This window comes from Manacus candei, unplaced genomic scaffold, assembly GCF_025592945.1.
Source record: "Manacus candei isolate 608988 ecotype Guabito, Panama unplaced genomic scaffold, ASM2559294v1 h1tg000034l, whole genome shotgun sequence".
Classification (NCBI taxonomy): domain Eukaryota; kingdom Metazoa; phylum Chordata; class Aves; order Passeriformes; family Pipridae; genus Manacus; species Manacus candei.
Genome location: NW_026138082.1, coordinates 12,699,204 through 12,722,798, shown reverse-complemented (window position 1 = coordinate 12,722,798; position 23,595 = coordinate 12,699,204). Strand labels below are relative to the sequence as shown.

Below are 23,595 nucleotides of genomic sequence, written 5' to 3'. Positions count from 1 at the left end.
CCACTGATTCTAATACAAATCATGTTACCAAACATCAAGTCACTTTTCCCTAATTTAAATTAATTCATTCATCTGACATGCTTCTCCTTGCTGTAATTCAAGTTACTTCTTTCATTCTCTAAGCTTTCCTTCTCCCAGACTTTTCAGTCACATTTGGTGGTTTACCAATTTCATTAGTCTTCCGAACTTGCCTGGATGTTTCCAAATGCTCAGGAAAGTCCTGTTACTGCAGTCCCCATGGCTGTCTCTTGTTCTGTTTTATGCTATCAAACTTTTAAAACTCCTTTTCATTCTGCTCTATCCCTCTTCCTTTCACTCTTATTTCACTTAAGCTTTTCACTGTTCCCCTTTATTCAGAAGTAAATGACCTGTATTTAATGGCTTCTTAAATCATTCAGATAAGCTATCAAAGGGCTTACTAGAAATCAAGTAGAAAATTGGTGTTTGGATTTTCATTTTATTCCTTACTACTGGGCTAATTCCAGGACTTTAGTGTCCTGAAGAAATACCAGTCAGGAATGGACAAACACCTTCAGATTATTTCCTGCTAATACGGTAGCTTTGCTGTTGTTGTTGCTGTTGTTTTGTTTTGTTCCTGAACCCTTGACATCAGGCTTCGTTTGTGGAAGATAGGAAACAGGTCTTCTGCTGTGTTTGTAAACTGAAGATATTACACTTCCCTACCTCATATATTCTACTCCAGAAGCTCTCTGGTGATCAGGGTTACCAGAAGCAGACATTTGACAAGCTCTCTCTCTTGTTCCTAAGCCTTCCGTCGGAAGTTTCCCCTTGGCATGGTCACTTGGCACTAAGGGGACAATCATCCCATGAGCAAAAGCCTTGTGCATGTGAAAGAGAATAGCTGTGAATGCCTAGCAGTGTAAAACCACTTTTGAAAATATAGTATTAAAACAGTAAGCCAATATGTGTTCTGCAGAAACCAGCCAATTCTAAGCACATTACAGTGGCCAAGCCATAGTAATTGTTCCTAGGCTGAACAGCTGCACTGTCTTCTTCCCACAGAAACAAAAATAGTAGGAAATAGGCCATGGAGCATGACTTTATGTATTTATATAACTGAAAACTTGATAGTGGCTGCAATGATGTAAAATATGTGAATATTATGAGGCCATTTTATGAAGAGATAAACTGAGGGCAAAGGTTTATGATTTGTCAAAAGTAACACATGGCAGAGCAAGGAGTTCTGGGCTCTACTGCTTTACAAGCCTGCAAAGAGTATACTAGTGCCTAGCTCTCGCTATGTGGTTTAGATACATTACAGTATTAACTTCCATCATTTTTATTAGTGTATTAGTGCTCTGACTGCCCACTAGTAATTGGGATTAGTTTTACTGAACTGATTTTTACTCTGGAGCTACAAATGTTCAACTATTATTACTAACACACACCTTTCTGTATGAGCTGATTCTGAGTAAGATTGAACATATTGGAAATTGTAACAGTACCTTGGAGTTCAACACGATCTTCCCTTGGTGTATTATTTCAACCTTCTCATGTTGTTCCTTCACAGCAGGAGGCTGCCATGCAGCAGAATTGCTATGGATAACACATGTATATACACTCACAGGGGTTGCTCACCATTGTAAATTGTTTATATTATATACAGCACTGTAGTCATAAAAGGAAGAAAGAAATGTGTTTGAATTTATAGATTTTTTTTTTCTCCAGAGGTATAAAAAACTCTTCACATATTTGTGATGGACTAAACATTTTCTCCAGCATACTAGGTCTCAAAAATACAGCATGCAGGAAGTGTTTTGAATGTGCGGAGATAATTTATGTAGGTGAGAATGAAATTTGGCCACGATAATGTTATTAATGTATTGATCTTGGCCCTAGTTATGATCAATCTTCAGCAAAAAGTCCTGTGGTAAAGACACTGCTTTTGCTGTGTATTGAAACTGAGCACCGGTGTTAATTGAAGAGTCAAACAATCAGAGAAGACAGAAATTCCTTACCACACAGATTCCAGATCCATCAAGGCATCTGTTTGCATTACCATTACAGTTGCAAGGAGAGCATTTTCCTGAGCTGGTACGATAAAATCCTTCTTGGCATCCCTGCAATGGAAAAAAAAAGTATTTCCTAAGGTTTGGTGGGAGGAGCAGAAAACAAGAACTATAACTATCAGGTCTCCCCAGAGCACACTGCTCAACCCAGTCATAGCAGACCACACACACACACTGCTGAACTCGAGTCTGTTCTTTTACTCTCTGTCCTGGTGCTTGCTTTTTTGCCTTAGAGTATTCAAGCTGTCAGCATTCCTGCCCGTGTCCTGTCCCTGACCAGCAGTGGGTGTGGAATTGGTAGATTCTTGCTACATTTTGTACTAGAGGATGAGTTAATCAGAAATGATAATCCTTCTCAGCAAAGAAGGTGTATTTATAGGAAAGGAATTCCTTTTTTACTTGAAAAAAGGAAAAGCTTTAGAAAATTTACTTTCCATCAAAGCTTTGATGAGCTTTGGATAAATAATCTACAGGAGACAGAAACATATCTACAGAGATCAAGGTCCTTCTGAATAAATGTGTGGCTGAGTCTATTCTATATAATTTAGTATTTTTGATAACATACCAAAGCTTTCCAAAATTAAGCAGAAGATTGTAAATGTCTACATTGCCTAATTAGAGCAATGGTATAAGGAATCAGAAACACAAGGCTATTAAGATGCCGCTCTAAGACTGAAAAATAAAAATAAAATTAAAGAGGATAGCTTTCATTTGATGTATTATGTGTAAATTCTTGTTCTCCACTGAAGAACTTCTCCCTCATTATACAAAGCTGATGAGACATGCACAGGTTGACCTCAGGAGCAACATCTCTTATTCAGGCAGCACTTGCTCTCCCTGTCCAGTCTCCCTGTGTCACATGGATTATGTTGGATCGCTGAAAACTCATGAATTTTTGGATCCTAAATATCTTAACCTTATCTAACTCTTGCAATATTGTTGCAGAGATGATGTGAAAGCACCAGTACATCATTCAGCTTTTAAAAAAATTATTTACCACATCCTGTTTCTGCTATCATTTGCAAATAGCACCCCTGAGGTGGCTGTCAGAGCCTGAGGTATGCCAGGTTCTCCTGGCATAAGTTTTGTGGCCAGCACTTTTTGTATTCTGTGGATCTTGAGGACCTACCCCTGCAAAAAGTGGGAAAAGTGGAAAGTTCAAGTGACACAGAAGAGCATGAATCTTCTCACATTTGTATGAGCTATGAGGCTTCTTATTATATGGTACTGATCAAATTAGGATTAGATTTCCTTTGTATCTCCCTCTTCCTTACTTTCCTGAGTTGCCCTGAAATCAAGGATGAGTTTTTTTTTCTGCACTGCAGCAACCTTTACTTCTCATGCCCACTGTAAGCTATGGCATGAACAGCAGGTCTATAGTATCAAGTCCAGCACCACGCAGTGATACTTCCGTTAGCTGCAAAAGCTGGGCTGTGAGTACTAGTGCTAAATATCCCTGCTGGTGGCTGGGGCTACCTAATCCTGGCATGGTGCTGTGGCCCTGTCACATCTGGAACCTGCACTTGCATGTCTTCATGGTGGCAGTTGCAGCTGTGGAGCACTGGGTAGCAAAAGACAGCCGTCTGGAGTCTCGTCTCCATGTTAACTTCCATTCTCAGGTGTTGGTAGGCACTTCAAAACAGCCAGATAAGCTGCTTGTTTAGAAAACAATGTATCTTGTGAGATGACTAACAACAAGCTTTAAAAAATGATGTTTAAAAATGAATCATTAATCCAGTCTTATCCCAGAGAGCTCTGAGAAGCTCAGATGAACATAAATGGAAATCACAGTTGCCTTTACCCTTCTTATGCACAATATTTTATCTGGTTTGCTTTGGAAACAGTATATTTGATAATAGTTCCTAGGAGGAAAAGTCTTCATACCACAGCCACTTTGGGACAGCAGAAATACTGTCTATTTGTACTGCTTGTTTCTTTCAGTTGTTTAGTCTTAACACAGAGCAGTAGGACTGGCTCCTGCCAGACTGAAGGTTGCAGAAGAATGATTACGCCACACACTGTGGAAGGGAGACAGTTAGTTTCTAAATTGAAAACAGATTCTTATCCCAGTGTCTGCCTTTGCAATATTTATTTCCACCTATACAGATCTAAAGCTTGTTATACTCTCTGATGCCCCTCAGCTGGAAGGTGGTCCTAGCTGGTCCTTTAGTGTCTGCCCAAAAGCTTTCTTGGTTTTGCAGGTCTAAGCAGAATAATTTTTTACTTGTGATATTGAATATAAACAATGAAAATGTAGGGATATGTGTAGAGGTGTCTGTGAAAATCCTTTAGTCAGCCACAAAGATAATCTTATTTTTAGTTCAACTAAGGGCATGCCTGCATTGCAGCCATGAGTGAGCTTTCATCTAATCCACACATAAGGCAGAAAAAGTTAGGTGCAGTTCAGTGCAACACTGCTGGTTCCAGCGTATGGGAAAGTGTTGCACAGTCTTTGCTAAGGTCCACTGGGAACCAGCTTACCTCCTATTCTGAAAAGACACACTTCTCAGTTCCTCAGGCCATCTGCCTCAATTTTGTGTACCTCTGCTATTTTCATTGTTGGAGACCCTCTTGAAAATGAGATGAAGGGTCCCAAGTCACCTGAGTATTTTTTCTGCAACATTTTTTCCTCATGTTATTCAATTCATCACAAAAACTTAGAAAGTGCTGATGCTCACTATTCTAATACAATACTTTAAACCATGGGTTGCATCAATGTAAGCCAGAAATGAGGTATTGACAATCAATGCTATGAGGGAAGAGGGAATGAGGGGAAAATGGGATCCAGATTGTTTCCTTTGGGCTAAGAAGTTTTCTCAGGCATTCTGAAGTATTCTGATATATTTGTGTTGCTCCTTGCCCTACTAGTGATAATGGAGTGATTGGTTGGTTGTTCCAGGATGTGAGCCAACATCATATTTACAAAAAGAAGTGTCAGAGTGTTGAACTAATTGAGGGATTCAAATTGCTGAATGTTCTGGAAGCATAAAATAATTGCACACAAAGCACAAACAGGTCTGGAAAAAAATAAAAATACCCTCCCAGAAAAATCATTATGTAGGCAATTGAGTGAGGAACATTTCCATCTGCTATCTGTTCCTGAATGGTGAATACAATTAGTGAGCCAAAATGTTAGGTCTGCATTAGCAATTATGTCTTCACAATTATAAGATTTCTTTTTCCCCAAGGGAAAAAGTTTGTTCCAGTTCAAGCTGAAAAGTCCAACTGAATGTTGGTCTTGCTGATCTCCTGAAAATTTTTATGCCTGTGTGTCATTTATTCCCCCCCTTCTCACTTTGCATCTGGATTTAATTATTACATTTCCCAAAAACAAGAACCAGCTGCATGCTGAAAGTGCTGTGGAGCCTGTAGTCATATTCTGTTTCTTCAGACACTTCTACTGGTCTGGGTGCAAGATGGGACTGAAGATGGAAGACAATCCACATATACATGGTATGAATTTACTCTCATATTATATTCAAGCAGTTCCATTGCTTTCATCACAGCTGCTCCTTATCCAAACCTGCATAACTGAGGGCAGAATTAGGTCCACTGTTCCACCTAGAAGTAGTGGTGCAGCTGTGCTGGGGTAGATATGTTTGCTGTGACCCTGCCTCCTCTGGTTTGCTTTTCCCAAAAGAAGAGTGTGTGCTGGTAGCATGCACCAAGTGTCCTCTGTGACTGCATCTGCACCGTCTAGCTGAAAGGCAAGGTGTAGTTTCAGGCCTCAATTTGCTCCTTGACAGATTGTAATTTTCCTGACAATGACCAGGCACAGCTCAGAGCATGACATTTGTTAGGACGTGCTCCCATGAGGCAGTCTGTATGGGACCGCTCTTCTCTGGGCAAACTTGGAGAGCGCTTCAACACATGGACATGGGCTGTGTTATGCTATTTGACTAGGAAGTCTCCACACGCCTTTATTCAGTAATTCAGATGTAGCCATTGACTCTCTCATCTAATGGTAGGAAAACATGGCATATTTCTTTAGTTAGTACTGGAACTTGTGACTTTCCTGTGAATATATAAACATACAAAGGGTCTCTGTCTTCCAGAATAAAAGGCTCCCTTGGATCCATACCAGTGTTTAGTATTTCCAGAGTTTTCTTTTGAGTGCTAGGGTACATGAAAGGATGTGTATCCAGGGCTAAATGGGCTACATTAAGACATTTCGGCCTTTGTTATATTCATTATTATTGTGCCTACCAGTCTTGGACCAGGAATCCCGTTACAATCTGATCCAAAACAAACCCAGAAGAAAAAGATGGTGCTTGCCACTAGGACCATTGTAAAAGAGGAGACAGCTGTTGCACTTGGGGAACTGAATCTGAGGAACAGCACTCAAAGTAGTAGAGATGGCACATCAGCTGTAAGTCACTGCTAAGTATAATGTCAGTCGAGCCTTGGTTGTAGCTCGCCAGCGGTGTTATGGTCTTTACTTCTAGAGTCCAAAGGTGTGCTTCCCTCCAGATCTGAGAAGGTTCCTCAGGGGGTTATATGGATGTTCAGGCATGAGGGCAACGATCAAACATTATGGTATTAGTAAACTCTCACTTCAAAGGTCTGCTCAGGATAGTAAAAGTGAATGCGAATTTTGTGTAGAAGGGTGATTTTTGATGACAGTAGGCAAAAATGCACATTTTTTTAGTTTCTAACAGGTCCCATGCATTACTTCTTTATATGTCAAGAGTTAAATAAATGACTACAGCATAACTTATTGTATGCTACTCAAGTCATAGTAACTGTCCTGATCATGTTCTTTTAGCCTTCAGTGGAAGAGAATTAAGTTAATTCTCATTACCTGTCCTCTGGTGACGGACAAGTACATACACAGATAGCTATTTCTGGTTAAGCTGACATATCACAGCTCATTCACCTGCTTTATGCTGGTGGTGTTGCAAGTTCATTGGACATATAGTTTAATTTTGAAAATATATTTGTGCATTCAAATTTTCATTTTTCTTCTGTCTGACCTGTTCTCTACAGGTGATAAAAATATTGCCAGAAGACTATTCCCTGAGGGAATTGTAATCTGTGAAGTGAGAAATTTGGCATGACCGCCTATCTCTCAATCAAAAAATTTATTGAGAACTGTGACACATACTGTTAATTATTTGCATAATAATATTTATCACTTGACATAGATTGATCAACAGTTTTGGAACCGTGGGACCCTCAGAAGTCCCCACAGTCTCTTGTGAAATGAAAGAAAAGAAAAGAAGAAGAAAAGAAAACAAACTCTACTTGAACATTATCAAGCTTTGCCCCAGAACCCATGAAAAAGAAAATATAAAAATGTTGCTCCTCTGATATAACAGTCATCATATCAGCCTTAGATACCTGTAAAAGTAGGACACATGCATAAATTAAGTCCAGGTTTTTAATGTGCTGATGAAAACAATCATAAAAATTGAGTGGAGCAATGTCCCTTCTTGACAACTTCATGCCAATATGTAATGTTTGTCTGGAAAGAATTGTTTAGACAAACAGTTTAGGACGCAATGTAATATCAAATCCATGAAACTCTGTTATATCTTTTGCCATACAGGTGTGAGGGAGTACCCTAAACATCCTTCATTCATTTAAAATCCTTGTGCCTAAAACAGAGAACAGTTTGCTGAAGTGCATGGTTTAGCAATGGAAACATCAGCCCTCTTTTTCCTGAGGACATTTCCAAACCCAGTCCAAACATGCTTGCTTATGTTTATTTTTCTTTATGAGCAGTATTTGAAATTGGCAGCCACAGTTCTGAGACCTTTTTGAAGATTGTTTGCTTAGGCCAAATTGAGATAAATATCCTACTACCCTTCCTAAAAATAAAGATGTTTTCCTGCTTGAATATCTCCCAGTACTTTCATTTATGTCATTATTTATTAGAAATGAGAACATTAGAGAAACAAGTCTGAAAAAGCGGTCGTCTACTGTACATTTGATGTTATTTCAGTTTCTCTGGTTTCCTCAGAATAGGACTCTTCTCAAAAGAGATTCCTGTTTTTGATCACCTACAATAGGGTCCTCACTTTCAGAAATGCTCAATCCTCAGTCGAAAGCTCACAGAAATCTTGCCAAATATCCAGCTTTCAGCAGGTCTCACCCGACATGTCTATGTCAGCCCTGAAGACAGTCCCAGGCTGAACTCCAGAGGACCTCTGTGCCCTAGGTGCAGTGCTGTGCTAACACAGCTGTGGCTGTGCTAGTATGAGGGTATCTTGGCCAGCATCCTCGGCAGCTGGTCAGCCTGACTGCCTGTGGAGGAAGACCAAACCACAACAAGCTGGGAGTCATCAACATGGAGACATCCACATGGGAAGAAGCCAGCAGGTCGCCCTTTGTATGGTTTGATTTCTTCTACACTGAAATGCATCTAAATTAGGTCAGCTGTGCCTGTTGCTGTCTACTGATTGCAAAGGGGGACTTGGAGGGCCAGCTCACATGTAGGTGCCAGCACTGCATACAAAGTCCAGGGAGATGGAACCTATGTTCCATCATGTCAGATATTCTGAGCCTTGTAGAAGTGTCCAGGCTGCAACAGCTGTGCTGGATAAACTGCTGAAGACCTTGTGCCTTTGGAGAAGTACAATGGCTCCTTAGAGTCTGTTTCACCAGACAGTATATTCAGGTAGAGAAAGTGGATGCATCTAAAGGAAATCTTCAGGTCTAACAGGTCCAAGCAATTCCCTTCCTACACTTCAGTTAAGCTGATTTTGGCCAGTTCAGAGCATGATCATGGGATGTTTCCATTTGTCCAGATAGTGTCTACTCTGATATTTACAGGTAACTTTCTAAGCGAGCTGTATTATATCGCTCTACACTGGTGCCACCTTTCCCATTGCAAGCTTGTGCATTCAAAAACCTACAAACAGAATCTTTTCAGCCCCCCTCTGAGATATATTTGGTTTTGCTTTCAGAGGCAGAGAGCATACATATATGCTAGCACCTTTAGTAAAGCTATAATTTTTAGGAAGAGTTTTAAAATATCACTAGACATTCATTAGTGGAATGTGATTTTATTGCTCCTAGTAGCTCAGTCCTTCTTCGACTTCAAGGCTTTGAACAGCATAGAGCATATTTAGGAAAGAAAACTAATAATTAAGACTTTCTATTGTCATCCAAAATACTTGGTACTCCCTGCAGTGACTTTAGTTCTAATACATGTCTGTGAGATACAAGATTATCCCATTTTACAGAGAACAAAACTAATGCCTGACATCATGTTAGTGCTGCCATGTTCATTCCTTGCTCAAGCTGAATTTAAGCACTGCAGATACAGCTGGAAAGAAGAGCAAGAGCTCTGATGCTCTTAGTGACTTTGACACTTTCCAGACCTGGTGACTGGAGTAAATCTCCCCACATAACCATGCAGGAAAGATCGAGCACAGAAAGAAGTATGGCCCCACTCTTAGGACACCTTCTGGTTCCCTCCAAAAGGCACACTTTTTCTGCACTAAAAATACTGCTTTGCCAAATTGGGATGTAAAGTGTTTGAATCCATAGACAACCTAGATTAAAATCACTCTGGGCAGGCACAAAATCTGTGGCTTATCATGATTGGAAACCATTAACTAAAAAATTATCTTATTTACCTTGGACAGAAATTCAAATCTTGTCGTGTTTCATTCATCAAAAGGTACTGAGCATGGCAACATGACTTCTACATCTGCTCTTCAGCTCAGGTCATAATTGACTTTCAGTTCATTTAAACATGGATTTTTAAAATCCAGACTTCCAGTTGTAGACTGATGGTCATTGACCATTTCTGGTTCCCTGGGGCAAACTAACAGACATTTCAAATTTCCCAGGTCAAAGACAAGTTATTCATAAGCATAGACACAAAGATTTAGTTCTTCTTCAGTCTACTGGGAAACTTAATGCGGAAAAAAAGGGCAGTGATAACACTGTACTCCACTCTCCTGAATTTCCTGCCTTTGCGGACCTGCAAGAGAAACCTTTCTCCATTTGCTGGCAGAACACACAACCCAGCAGATATACAGTAAACACTGTGTGCAACTGTAGTTCATTCCAGCCCATGCCACTGGTGTGCAGCACACTCAGAAGCCCTGGGCCCTTTGCCATCTTACACAGCTACCGTGCACTTAACAGATAACTGAGAAGGTGCTGAACCGCTGGAGGTTAAATTTTGGCTTTAGAATTCAGTATGTGTAGTTTTTAGGAGTGTCTTTTGACTGCATGGGCTTTCAAAAGTGTGTGTGTACATGAGGATGGACAAGGGTTAAGTGGGAGAAAAGGATATACCTACCTTCGCACTGTGGGACCCTGCTGCTGACTGAGCCATGATGGTTGCTGCCTTGGTCCCAGAGGACTGGATGGACTTGCATATTCACTACAAGACCTATGAACTGCACTTGCTATGTAGGGTCAGGAGACTGGAAAACCAGTATGCACTTCCCCCTTTTCTGAATGTGTAGGCAGGTACTTTGAGGCCATTAGAGACCGAGTTTACCAGACTGGTAGGGTGTTTATTAATTAATGCTCTGTTTGAATGGTCCACATGGACATGCCTTCAAGTTATGGAGATGCAGCCCTATATATGGTGGGGCATGAACTGCCAAAAGCTTTTATGCCCATCTCACGTCTTATCTAGCCAATGTTTCACTCATCTAGGCAGTGTGTGATGCTTCAGTGCACCTCACACTTAGACTTTTCCACTTTTGTGGGTGAGGAGCTCACTGGTGGTAGCTCTCCAGTTCTTGCTGAAAACACTTTGGGACCAAATATTGACAGCTGAGAAACACTGTTAAGTAAGTTTAGGAATGCATTAAAAGTTGGAACTATGCTGTTTTTATCTGTGCCCAGGAGATAGTACATATTTTACAGGTACATGTATGATATCTGAGCAGTGTGAGTCAGCAGGTAATCTGTCTTTCTTATTTGGCCTACCTAACCATGGAAGGCTGATTCACCACACTTCATAACTAGGAGATACCAAAACACTGAACCCAGTACCAGATGCTGCCAATGCTTCTGTATGGTTCCTGATTCCTGTTTTCCAAAAAGTTAGGCCCATCAGAGATAACTGCATTAAAACAGTGCTTGTAATATTATTTGCTGCTTTGAATATTATTTGTCATTGCTTCTGTTCTTCACAGCTTTTATCCTCACCTGTTTGATACATGAACACTACACTGTACAAAATCGCCAGCAATGTGTAATCAATAAATGCAAAGCAAAGCTCTGCATTTTTTCACATAATAGCTGCTAAGGAAGAAGCTTGAGAGGGTGGTATCTGTCTCTCAACAGCTGAAATTGTTAAGATAACAAATGGCTGTGTTGAAACAGATTCTAATTACTACTCCAACAATTAGATTTGATCTAACTATGGTAGGCCATGTGGAGAAAGGATCTGAGAAAGGAGAAAGGCAACCTGGTCTAGTAGGAGGTGGTTTTGCCCATGGCAGGGAAGGCTGGGATTAGATGATCTTTTAGGTCCCTTCCAACCCTTAACATTATAGAATTATATGATCTGACGTATCCTATGTGAAGTGTATGACTTGGGGTAGAATTTGTCTAATTAAATTCTCTCTGCTTTGTTTTGTTCTGATTTTTTGAGGCACAAGATAGAAAATATTTCTAGAAGGTGTCCTTGGCCTCTTTATATACAAGTACTTGATGACAGTTCTGATGTTGTCTGTCATTCATATTCCTGCCACTTTTTTACAATTATAACGGTATAGTTGCAAATAATTTGTTTATTAATTTCTTCTAGATCTTGTGTCCTCCAAATTTGGATGGATTTGAATTTGCCAAAGGAGATAGAATATTCATATGGATAGAGATTTGTACAGTTACAATTTCCTCAAAAGCATAGTGAGTACTTGTAGCAATGAGAGGTTTGCTGCAGACAGTATATTCCAATAGGCCCATTTATATATAGTGTGACATTAATTAAATCCATGGCTCCTCAGTTTGTATTTATAGCACACTCTAGCTTTTATTTATAGGTTACTGTTTTGTGTTGTCTATATTATATGTCTCTTTTGTTGGCAACGAGACTTGAATGTTATTTAAACAGCCTTACAGTAAATGCCAACTGGATGAAATGATTGTTCATTGGCCCTTCTTCAGGGAGGCCTCTGTACTTCTCTTGGGCTGTATCTATTAATGGAGCATCTGAATGTTACACTTATGGGTTATGGATCTCCACCTGCCCTCACTGGCTCCCACAGCCGTTCTTTTGTTGCCTTGTTCTCTATTCATGCTTGTGTACTCCCTGTTCTGCTTTCCATTTGTTCTCCCACTCCTCCACTTTGACTTTCCCTGCACCTGATTCTAGTCACTCACTCACTTTATTACATACCCTTTACTTCTAATGTACAAACAACTCCACAGCAATAGTTTCATTATATTGTTTGAAATTAATATAAGGAAAATATTCCTTCTCACTGACCGGTTAAGAAACTCATCACCTTATTTCCATGCATGAGCTTCTCTGTCCCTAATTGTGTTCATAAGGATATTGGCACTCAAGAAAATATATTCTTCTGCTCATGTCTTGTGTGATGATGAACACTACTCTTTCACTCTCTTTCTTGATCTGTAAAATGGAATAATGACCACAGCCACTCAGAATCACAAAATAGTTGAAGTTGGGAAGGACCTCTGGAGGTAAACTGGTCCAACCACTCTGCTTAAGCAGGGCCACCTAGAGCTGATTATCTGGGTCTGTATCCAGATGTATCCAATGTAATCTACAGTAGTGCATACAACGGAATCCTAGATTACAGTGTCCCAGATGTACCCAGCAGAAACACAACTTGACAATGTCATGTCTTTTAAAAGAACTAGTCAGAACCACTAGGAATAATGAATATCCTCACATGGGCAGCCATTTGTGGTAGTCATGTTTTGCTTGTTTCAAATGCCTGCAAGGAATATAAGGCTGTTGCCGGTCCCAAAACTTCCATGCTTCCTTATACAGTGCTGAAAGAAATTTTTTGGTTTCCAGTTAATCAGCTATGTTTTGAGGACATTTTGATACATACACAGCATTGCTTGGCATTGTGTTGCCTTTCCCATTTTTTCTCTCCATCCTTTCTAAGTGTTAGACCTCACTCTTGTATTTGAGGGTAACTTTTATGAGAGACCTGCAATGATTTAGTGCTGAAGCATACCAGCTATATGAAAAGGATTAGTCAAAGAGTGTAGCGAGAAAGCATTACATTTCAGTGATAAGATTTCCCATGAAAAGTGGAAACTAACTTTGTAAGAGAGCTTTTGAGGTATTTAAGGAAAATCTGTTTTTTTTCATAAGAGGAAGGAAACATGAATATGGAAATTTTTTTTTGATACAGAAGTTGTTTTTGTTAAAGTATCTTTCATGCCATTTGTTTTCATTAGATACAATGATTAAAGCATTTTTATCTTCTTGGAAAAACAAATAAAGTGTGTGAGCTCTTACTCAAGGTACAAATAACATTAGTTCTGCTGGTAACTTCCCCTTTAACCTGTCCTGTTCATTTCTCATAATTAACTATATGCATCTTTCTAGATCAGGTCTTGGCTTCATAGGAGACTTCTGTGAGTTCTTCCACCACTGAGTTAAAATATAAATAATTTTTAAAATAAAATGCCCTGATGATGCCTTTTTGCAGAGCTGTCATACTTCACTCTGTTGCCACTTCAAGAAATAAATGCATTTTAAATTTCCAGACCTTGAGTAATAGCATATTCAAGATTGCCTTTGTACTTGAACCTATAAGCCCCTGTAAAGTGACATTTCAGAGGAATCTTTGTCTTCCTCTGAGTATGAGGCCCTCAGAAGTCCTTAACTGACCTATTCACCAGACATGCTCTAACATCAAAGTAATTTAGAGAGACAGACAGCAATCCTGCTCTACACCATACAAGCAAACTCCACAACATACAAGCAAAAGTGGATGTCTGCTCTGCAATTTTATTTCTTCTCTGCTGATTTTTGCTAAGTTTATCAGAGTTTTGAAGCCTCACAAACTAGAGAATTAAATACAAAGAAGCTTGCTCACCAGCTTCCCCTAGGCCTCCAGCTCTATTTATAATTTCTATAAGCCTTCATTACCTCTAGTCTACAGTATCAAATTCTTCTGAACTAGAAAGGTCACATTTTAATTGTTATTACTGAAGAAATTAATTCAGTGTGTGACATCATAGCTAGACAGTTAATTACCAGTTAATAATTAATTTAATAGGACGCTTTGTTACTGTCTGTATGCAAAAAGCCACTTTATAATATTTACTGTTTCAAGGCCAGAAACCTTATGCAAATTACCAATTTGCAATTTCAATTGTATTTTTAAAACTGTAAACATTCCTGGGAGGAACACATTTTTTAGCTTAGTTCTCCAAATCAGTGTCCATGATAGTTTTATAATAAGCACTCTGGTGTAGTATGTGAAATCCCTATATTGTTCTTTTAAATTTCCAGTGTTGTTAACTGTGAAATATTTATTACTTTCACTGTTCCACTGATGTTGTAAATTAGGAATTAACCAGAAGTTGGTGAACAGTTTTAGGCACAATGCTGGTAATCTTTTTTTATCCACTTATCTTGACAAGTAGCTCAGTTCTAATTGCATTTAATGAGACTGCAAACTAAAGCAATTATGTGAATTACACACTAACAAGCTTTTTGTTTTGTTATTTAACTTGCAAATGTAAAATCAAATTCTTTCCTGACTAAATAGTCATTCAGTGGAACCCCGTAATATTTTTGCATATTCTTATTTTTTAAATTAAATTCTACAATGAGATAGGCTCCATGAAAAAGCCTCAGTGAGCATTTGCCATAGATCTGGGAAAATTAATATAATAATGGGGTATTCTAGGTAAGTGATATGAAATGCTTATTAAAGCTGCAGCAGTGTGTTTATTGAAGCTCAGCAATATGAATCTTCAAACATTAAAAAGTAATAAAAAAGCAGTGACAGTGTTTGTGAATCTGTAATCTTCTTCAGTAAATGAATGTTCTGTGCATGAATCTCAATATTGTTCCTTTATGCCTGCATTCCCCAGTGATGCTCCCACCTCAGAGCACAGGGCTACGGCTGATCTGGAGCCATGCACACCATGCCTGGCCAGTCTGCAGCTGTTAAACAATATATCTGATGACTGAATTTAGTCTAGTTTTCCAGCTGTTGTTGTGTTAAGCAACAACTAAACACTATAAGTTCTCCATCATTTATATATAAAGAGGGGTTAAGCTTGCCTCAGAATTTACAGAAAAAGTTATGGTTGTCTTAAGGGACACAAGACAAGATCCTAACTAATAACAGTCTGACTTGAAAACTTCACTTGTTGACTTATTCATGACAATTAGGATTATTTATGTATTACCTGAGGAGTTATCAACTCCTAAGCTTCCAAAACAGAACTTTATTTTTTATGATAATAAAGGACAGATTACGATGCTGAGGAAACCATCTTCCCAAAGTTTTAGACACAAAGCTCAGGGACTGCTAAAACTAAAACTAGCAAGACTGAAAGTAGTTGCTACAATTCTAGATAAAATCTGACTGGTAGGAAGACAGAGGAAAAAATATTACCTTTCTTTCTCCCTATAGCATATTAGATAGAGTTAGTAGTCAGAGAGAGAGAGAGAATATGGCTAATTGCATGTGGGTAATCCCTAAACCAATAAGCAAAGCAGAGCATGAGCAACAGTAAAAAATGAAAAGGAACCCCTTTCCCAGCCCTGTATTTTCTGGCTCCTTGAACAGCCCTGTGTGTGCCTCCACTACAGTAGTGACAAGACTGATGGTGAATCCCACAAAAACAAGAAACAGCTGAAAGCCAGATGGCTTTATGATGAAAAACAACATTATCTATTACCTTGACTAAGTAATTGTATTAAATTTTTAAAAAATTTCCTGTGCTGATAAAGTTTCCAGACTGTTATCCCTTCCCCAGTTCAAGTGGAAAACAAACTGCCATTCTGCAACAGAGATGGGGTTGGATCCAACATAAACACATCTCAGCTAGGCATTCTCCATAGAACTGCATAGTCATTTTTTCCATATACAGTGGGAAAGACAAAGCCTCTGCTTAAAAGGCATTCTTCTCCAAAAAGGGGGAGGGCTAAAATGTTTTAGCTGTCTGGAAACTGGCTAAGAGATTAATACCAGTCTCTGCACTAATTTACTTATTAGTACAGGCACCGAGTGAAAAACTTACTTTTCAAGACGCTCACTGTTGGAAATAGAAAATCTGCAGTTGAAAGGGTAGCTAGTTGATTTTCATCTTCCAAGCAAAATGCCAACTTTATTCAATTTACAGGAAAAGGGATAAATCTGCATTGTTTCCTTATTAACCACTCTCCACCCAGTCCCCAAAAAACACTCAAATAAAATGCACATTCTGAGTCATACTTTCTTCTTGAGTCCCTCAGATAAGTGAAACATAATCAGTTGATAAACTCCAGCACTCCCTGACAGATTTTCAGAGAGCGACAAAATTTTTCAAGGATGAGGAAGAAAAGTCGGCTTTAAAGTGGATATGACTGTGCTCATGAGACATTGTTAAAACTGAGAGGGTAAATCCGAAGCTTCCTTCGATTTCCCCTTTGCAGCAATTTCCCCCCCTCCTGAATTCTAGTATTTCCTGGTTTGATTTTGCAGTTCTCTGAAATGCTGGAATCACAGTAGAGAAAAACAGCGATCTGCTTGACCAATAGCCATAGCATCAATTTAAAAGCCTGTTAGAATGAAACACAAGCCACTGTGAAAATCTTAAAAGATGAAGAGAAAGAGATTTCACCCATGTCTGCCTCCCAACAGCGGACCAACTATGAACAAGACAGGCAGCCACTGGGGATGGCTGATGGGAAGGTGCTGTTCTCAGGAATGGGGCTTCCCCCTTGACTGTTCCAGCACTCTGCAAGCGCGTGGGAAGGGAGTGAGACTGCAACATAACTTACATTCAGAATGAAGCTGGGCAGAGGCTGTGCTCTGAAAGGAGAGAGGAAAAGTCAGGGTTCGAGAGAAGGGGTAACCTGCCTCGATCTCTCAAAGTCTCTGGTTTGTTTCATGATAGGTACAGTCTGATAATGAAGAAATTAGTTTCTTGTTGGCTCAAATAGGGGGAATCATAGATGCATCAAGAGAAAAACCCAACAATTTTTTTTCTCATACCTCACAGAATTCCATCACCCAAGCCCCTGTTTCCAGCTGATTTAAACATAACTAACTGGTGCATCAGAGACCCTATTGAGTTTCTGCAGACAATCCTTGCCATTAACTGGAAGCAGAGAGCCCCAGGAAACCACAAACTTGCAAAAAGCTGAGTAGAGCATGCAAATTCCCTCTGACCTTAAACCACGTCTAGACCTTCAACACCTGTCCACTTCCCTCTGAATGGATCTGTGCCAGGTACTGGTGCTCTGGAGTCCTTGCCAGTCCTCAGTGGGCCAGGCTGTGTTAACCTTTCTGGGGTAGGAAAGATTTTAATAGCCAGGATAGAGAGGGCTGGGGCATGTTTTGCTCTGTCAGCTCTTTTATTATTATTTTCCTTTTTGGATACTGGATCTGGACAAATGCTTGCTTCTGCAAAGTGCTTTTGAGGAAGGGTCCCTGCAGCCAGGAATGAGGAGAACAGCATAAGGGAGTCATGAATGGCAGGCTCTCTGTGGCTCTCTATGGACTATCATCCAGGCTCAGAGGTGGAAAACCACAGTGGGAGACTGGGAGTGGGAGTAGGACATACTGTCTTTGAATTAGCCTTGGCAGAAAAGTCTGCTAATCTCTTGCCACTTAGAAGGCCTTTCATAAAACAGTAAAAGGATGCATGGTAGGATACTACACAGCTCAGAAATTATCTGGTTTAGGTGCTAGTTCTGTGTATCTACTTTTCCACCTGACAGCAGTAGTGAAAGGCTGAATGAGTTAACTTTTATTCATTTTGTTGGACAGACGGAGTCAAATAATGATTCTCAGCCTTACAGTTTTAGCTAAAAGGGCTATTTTTACAGAACATATTGGAAGTTGTTTATCCAGGTAGATACTTTTTATTCAGTAATTATTAAATTATATTTCAAATTAACATTCAAGTGTGCCAGTTCTTCTCAGGCTCCCTGGTTTCCATATGTCATGACTTAAACAAGAAAATTTTAGTTGCTCTTACGGTCTTCTAAAGTTGGAATAATAACTTCTGAAATATTTTTCACAGCCTTCTCTCATTCTTTGGCTTTTGAATGCTGGGGGGTTAGCACTGTTTCTTACTAGTTTGTCATAAAAGAAAAAAAAGGAGTTCTAGTATTTATGAGGTATTTATTTCAAGGAAATAACTACATAAAGAATTGCACAATGCAGCTAAACAGGAACGACAAAGCCAGATCATATTTACTGCATTTTAGGCAATCTCTGAGTGCATTGTCAAGTACACACTGTATGTATTCTGACAGATAGGAAAATCTTTGGAATTAATTTTACAATAAAGAATTAGATTTCAAAAACTGTGGAGCTCTAACACCTTTATATATAATGCTATTCAGCAATTGTTGAATCTTGCATTAGGATGCATAACCCAAATAACCCCAGCTCATGGTGGTGTGTGAAAATGGACTGGGATCAGTTCCAAACATTCAAGAGGACCAATTAAAATACAAACCCCAAGGGTGTCTATATTTTGGTGTTTGAAATCTAAGTCCAGAAGCAAGTTGTAAATTATCAGTGGCTGGTTATACATTACTCAGAAACTAGACCTCTTTTATACAGCTCTTGAACCCTAGAAGCTCCAATTGTTATCAGTTTAAATCAGGCCAAGTTCTCTTCAGAAAGCAATTCTTTTATTTCTTCCTGGGCGTCCTGGAAAAACTGGACTTTTAATTCCTTCCTTGCTTCCCATGTTATGAATAAGAGTGGGCATGAAATACCTTTTATTGGTTTTCACAGCCCTGAATAAGCTTTGGGGCACTTTGCTGGTACTTGCCCAAAATTTTGTGGGAACTCACTGCTGCAGAGTTTAAATTGTATTTTCTGGTGCTTTATACGTCTTCTTGAAATGGAGAACATTTCCCACTGTCCATCCACTCTGTCCTGTGCTTCCATTTGCTTTAGTTTTCTATGATTTAAAAGGTTTGGGGCCGGGCGGCGCTACTCCAAGCAGCTGATTTTCATTAAAGCTTTGATGAGAAACTTAAGCTGGAATCACAAACATCTGCAGTAAAACTTCCTCCCCACTAATAGATGTTTCTCGGAACATAACCTTGTTATACCAGAAAAAAACAGCAGCTAGAAATCCAAATTGCCCATTATGAGAGGGAATTAACCTAACATAACCTCGAGGGTCTGAAGTGAGTTAATTTAAAGATCTGCATTTTTAAAGTAGATGGAGTACCCACTAGCTTAAAAGAATATAAAGGTTTCTGTCAAGCTAAAAACCTTTTTGGCTCATACCTCAGGATTAGGCCTTCTGCTACTTTTTGTAGTACTAGTTTGTTTTGAACAGACTAATGCCACAAGAAAGTATCAAATTGTGGTTTCTCTCAACAGTTTGCAAGATTTTCTGTTCCAACCTTTATGGGGGAAAGGGGTAAAGATGATTTGATGATAGTTTGAGTCTTAGAGTCTTTGTTAAGGAGCGGCTGTGACTGCTCTCTTTTCAGATATTTAAGTGAGCCATTTTAGAGAGGCAAGTTTGTCACTTGCCCCATGCTGATTAATGCTTATCATTTAGAGAACCAGAAAGAAAGCATCTCAAATACCGTTTCTTGCTTTTGATCAGCAGATACTGGTAGAAGTCAAATGGGAAAAAATGATTGTCAAACATGTCATTTTAATGTGCAAGCTCCATTAGATAACTTCTGCTTTTTACTTTCTTTTATAGTAAATGGCTAATTTTGAGTTGGCTGTGATAATTGTTTTCTTTAAAGGACTTTTGCCTCTCTGCCTTTCCCCTGAACCAAAACCACTGATGCTGAAAACAGTTTTCCTCTTCCATCCATCCAATAATATCATGCCTTCCTTCGCTCTGGGAATTGGCTTCCTGCCCTATCCCAACTACTTAATTTTTTTCTTTACTCTTAAGTCTCTTGATTATCTCATTCTTGCTCTAATTTTTTTCTCTTCTTTTTTCTTCTTCCTGCTTTGGTTTGCTTTCTTTCCCACTATTTGCTTCCCTTCTTTCCATAGAGGACATTTGAGATCATCTTTTTTCAACTTGGCAAGTGTCTCCACAGAATGTCTGTGTTCCCTTTCCCTAATCCTTCCCACGCTCATCTCCTGTACTGGTCTCTGAACTGTAGTAGTCATTTACATCAGAATGAAATGAGTATTTTACTGGATGCCAGCTTACATTCATTTTTCATTCAAAAAAGTAACTGCACAATGTGAATCACAGGGAATCATTTGCCATACTCTCCAGTATTTGAAGTCTTGTACTGTTGTTTATTCTCACCTTAGACTCCGTAAGGAACTGTCTTCCTACTGGGGAACAAAATCTACACCTATAGAGTAAACCCCATTATGTCAATGGAATTTATAAATGCAAATATTGACAGTGGCAGGCTTCAGACCCAAATGGTAATGTAGGATCTGCCTCTTACTTTAGAGGCATGTTTTTGATAGTGGGATATAACTGTTCTCACAAGTTACTTCTGGCTTTCAGTTTTACCGCTGTGCCTTACCAAAACGGGAAGTGTCTTACCATCCCCTTTCCTTCTACTGTGTCCAATCTAGTGAGTGAATGCTGAAACAAACATCTCTGATGTTTGCCACTTGCTTGTTTGCTTTCATTTGATATGTGCAGCTTTAAATGCTATGCTTCCATCTCTGATGAATCTTCCTTGTAAAATATTTTAATCTATCCTTATTTGGAAAAATTAGTCTTTGACTTCATGCCAACAACTGCTTTTGTGTTGCAATGATGAGCTGGATCTGGTACTCCGTACCCACTCTTTTTCTCACTGTCTCCCCATAGACATAAGAATTTGCCACTGTAACATGTTCCCAGCCTCTTCTTATTGTCTTTGTTAGCCAAGGAACTTAGTTTTCCTAAATACCACACAAGCAACTGAGTACTTGTGACTGCTTTTCATATTATCTGCCCCTTGATAGACAAACCAACACAAATTAATAACATCTCCAGTGCTAAATTACTTTTGAAATTAAAATTTGTAACTAACTTGTAGTCTCAACCCGGTCACCTTCAGTTTCCAGTTGTTGCATATGCTGAGACCTTCATTTGTTAGACTATTAAGCCTATTATTAATTTTTTTTTTTGCCTATGTATGTTCTTACACAATCAGTTCAATTTTTTTTCTTAACCTCCCTCTGAGCTAGGCAAATTGGATTGCAGAGTCTCTCGGATATCTTCTAATTCCTAACACTGTAATCCTTCTCATGACACTTTTCTGAATAATTTTCATCAATTTTTGAGCATTTTCATTGAAACAAGAGGCAGAGAGGTAGATACTTCATGGTGGTCACTAACAGTGCTCCTTAGGTAGGTTACACAACATTTTATTGTGTAGAATCTAGTCCAGTTAATTTAAACATCTACATTTTATGCCCTGGAATTTTAGCTGATTAATAAAGCTGTCCTGAAGCAAGCATCCAACAAAGTCCTTATGGAAGAAAAGGCTCCTTTGAGGGTCTCCTGGGAAGACCACTAGGAATTAGAGGCTTAAAAAACCTAGCATCTCCACTACTGTATGGGAAATTTGGGTTTATACTTGAAGACAGCCCATGATTCTCATTGAAACATCTAGGAACAGTTTATGTGCCTGATTTGGTTAGGTGTACTGGATTGCATAATTATTAAGAACCAAGGCACCAAGGTAGTAGATGTTGCCTGAAGTCCAGCTCAAACCTATGGTCCACTCTATGCACAGGTACAGCATAACAACATAGCCTTGAAAATGTAGTTAGTTCTCTTCTCTCTGCTTTAAGAGGTTTTCATTAAAATCCAAGAAAAAAAAAAAAACAAAAGAAAAAAAAAGAAAAGGCTCCACATCAATATTAATTCTGATTTTTTAAACCACTTCTCCCAGTTCCTCTCAGTTTAGGGTTGCCAAACATGGGAAAGGAAGAGGAGTGGAAAGCTGAGAAATAGTCACTATTATGTATTTACAATAATTGGAATCTCCTGTTCTTCTACAGGTCCCTAAGATCAAACTCTTAGTGGGATTTCAGCTTAGAAACTGCCACTGATGTGTTTCATGTTGCAGCTGAATTATACCACAGACCACAATGAAGCCCCATCCATTGTAGCTCTGCCTTATGAAACTGCCCCCTTTGTATAATTTGGCACTATTTGATGTGACTAACAGCCTGTGTCTGCTCGGGAGAGCCGTAGGCCTGAGTCAATATTTAGACGAAGGAGCTGAATCAAACCATGCCGTGTAAGGGAGTTTACTCTGCGGTTCACTGTTAGCTGTGGGTTAAGAACTCAGGCTTCGAAAGAGGCTAATTCAAACCTACTGGGAAAAACCCTGTTCCCAAGGCTGAGGAAGGGGAGGTGACCTGTGGGAGAGAGAAGCTCCCTGAGGACCAAAAGAAATGTTCCTTCCTTGGGTGAGAGACAATCAGACGATCACTCTCTGGCCCCTACATCAACCTCCAGGCTTAGACCCTGTTCCCCAGATCCTATTACCAACCACATGCATGGATCAATGGATAAGAATGTTCTCACTGTTACAGAGTCATCAATCCTATCCCAAAAGAGCATACTACTGGGCAGCCTTGGAAATTGCCATGGGGGTGGGTCCTGAAATCTTCAGCTACCAAAGGATCCTGAAATCCTTGCTCCTTTCTCATGAAAACACAGCATCCTGCAGGCAAGAGCCTTGACATGACTGTATCAGGCACAGTCATCCAGTTGTAACATGGGATCCAGAGTCTAAATGCTACCATTGCAGGGGCTGAAGTAAACTGCCAGGGCAAACACCAGTTATCGAGTCTATTAGGCTGGACTGAACAAACAAAACTTTGGGGAGGATTGAAATGTTTGAAGGAGACTAAAGTGTCATTCCCTGCAGTGTCCAGTGTATCTCATTGCACTTTTCCAAGGTAAAGTCCAATATATTTAAGTGAAGCAATGTGAATAGTGTCTTTGGTAAAACCATACTACACAATCATATCAAGAAAGACTAGCAACCACTTATGCCCCTTATCCTGCGAAAAGCAGCTATAAAGCCCATCCAGCTCTTGAATCAGGCTGATTGGGACTTTCCATGTTGTAAGCAACAGGTGGCAAAGCAGCTTCCCAGGGCTGATCTCAGGTCGGAGGGAAGATCTGAACATTTCACGTCGTGGAGCATGTCCAAGAACTGGGTTGGCTCCTTGTGCTGAGCAAAACAGGGTTTAACCTCCACTTTTCTCACACAGGTCATGTTTTGTGTGGAGTTGCTGGCAGGGTAGGCAGGCATTTCCTGAGCATGTCCAGCTGCTTGGAGCAGAGAAATGAGTTCTGCCCAGCCCTGCAGCAATCCTGGCTATCTGAAGGGCTTATGAACTTATTTCCATGGCTGTGAATTCTGGCAAGTGGAGTGGAGGTGGAAAATTAGCCATGTGATATCGGAGATTGTGATCTTGATATTGTCACAGTGACACAGCTGTGCTAATCTCACCTCATTTTTGGA

The 23,595-nt window shown here is 39.6% G+C and overlaps 1 protein-coding gene across 3 annotated transcripts in view; it reads right to left on the bottom strand.

Moving 5' to 3' along the window:
- The window catches only part of LAMA4 (laminin subunit alpha 4), a 102,552-nt gene that overhangs the window by 77,391 nt on the left and 1,566 nt on the right, over positions 1 to 23,595 (bottom strand). For all 3 annotated transcript variants that reach the window (XM_051792093.1, XM_051792094.1, XM_051792095.1), the window contains exon 2: positions 1,980 to 2,081. In XM_051792093.1, coding sequence (XP_051648053.1) covers positions 1,980 to 2,081 — 102 coding nt within the window. The remainder of the gene's footprint in view (positions 1 to 1,979; positions 2,082 to 23,595) is intronic.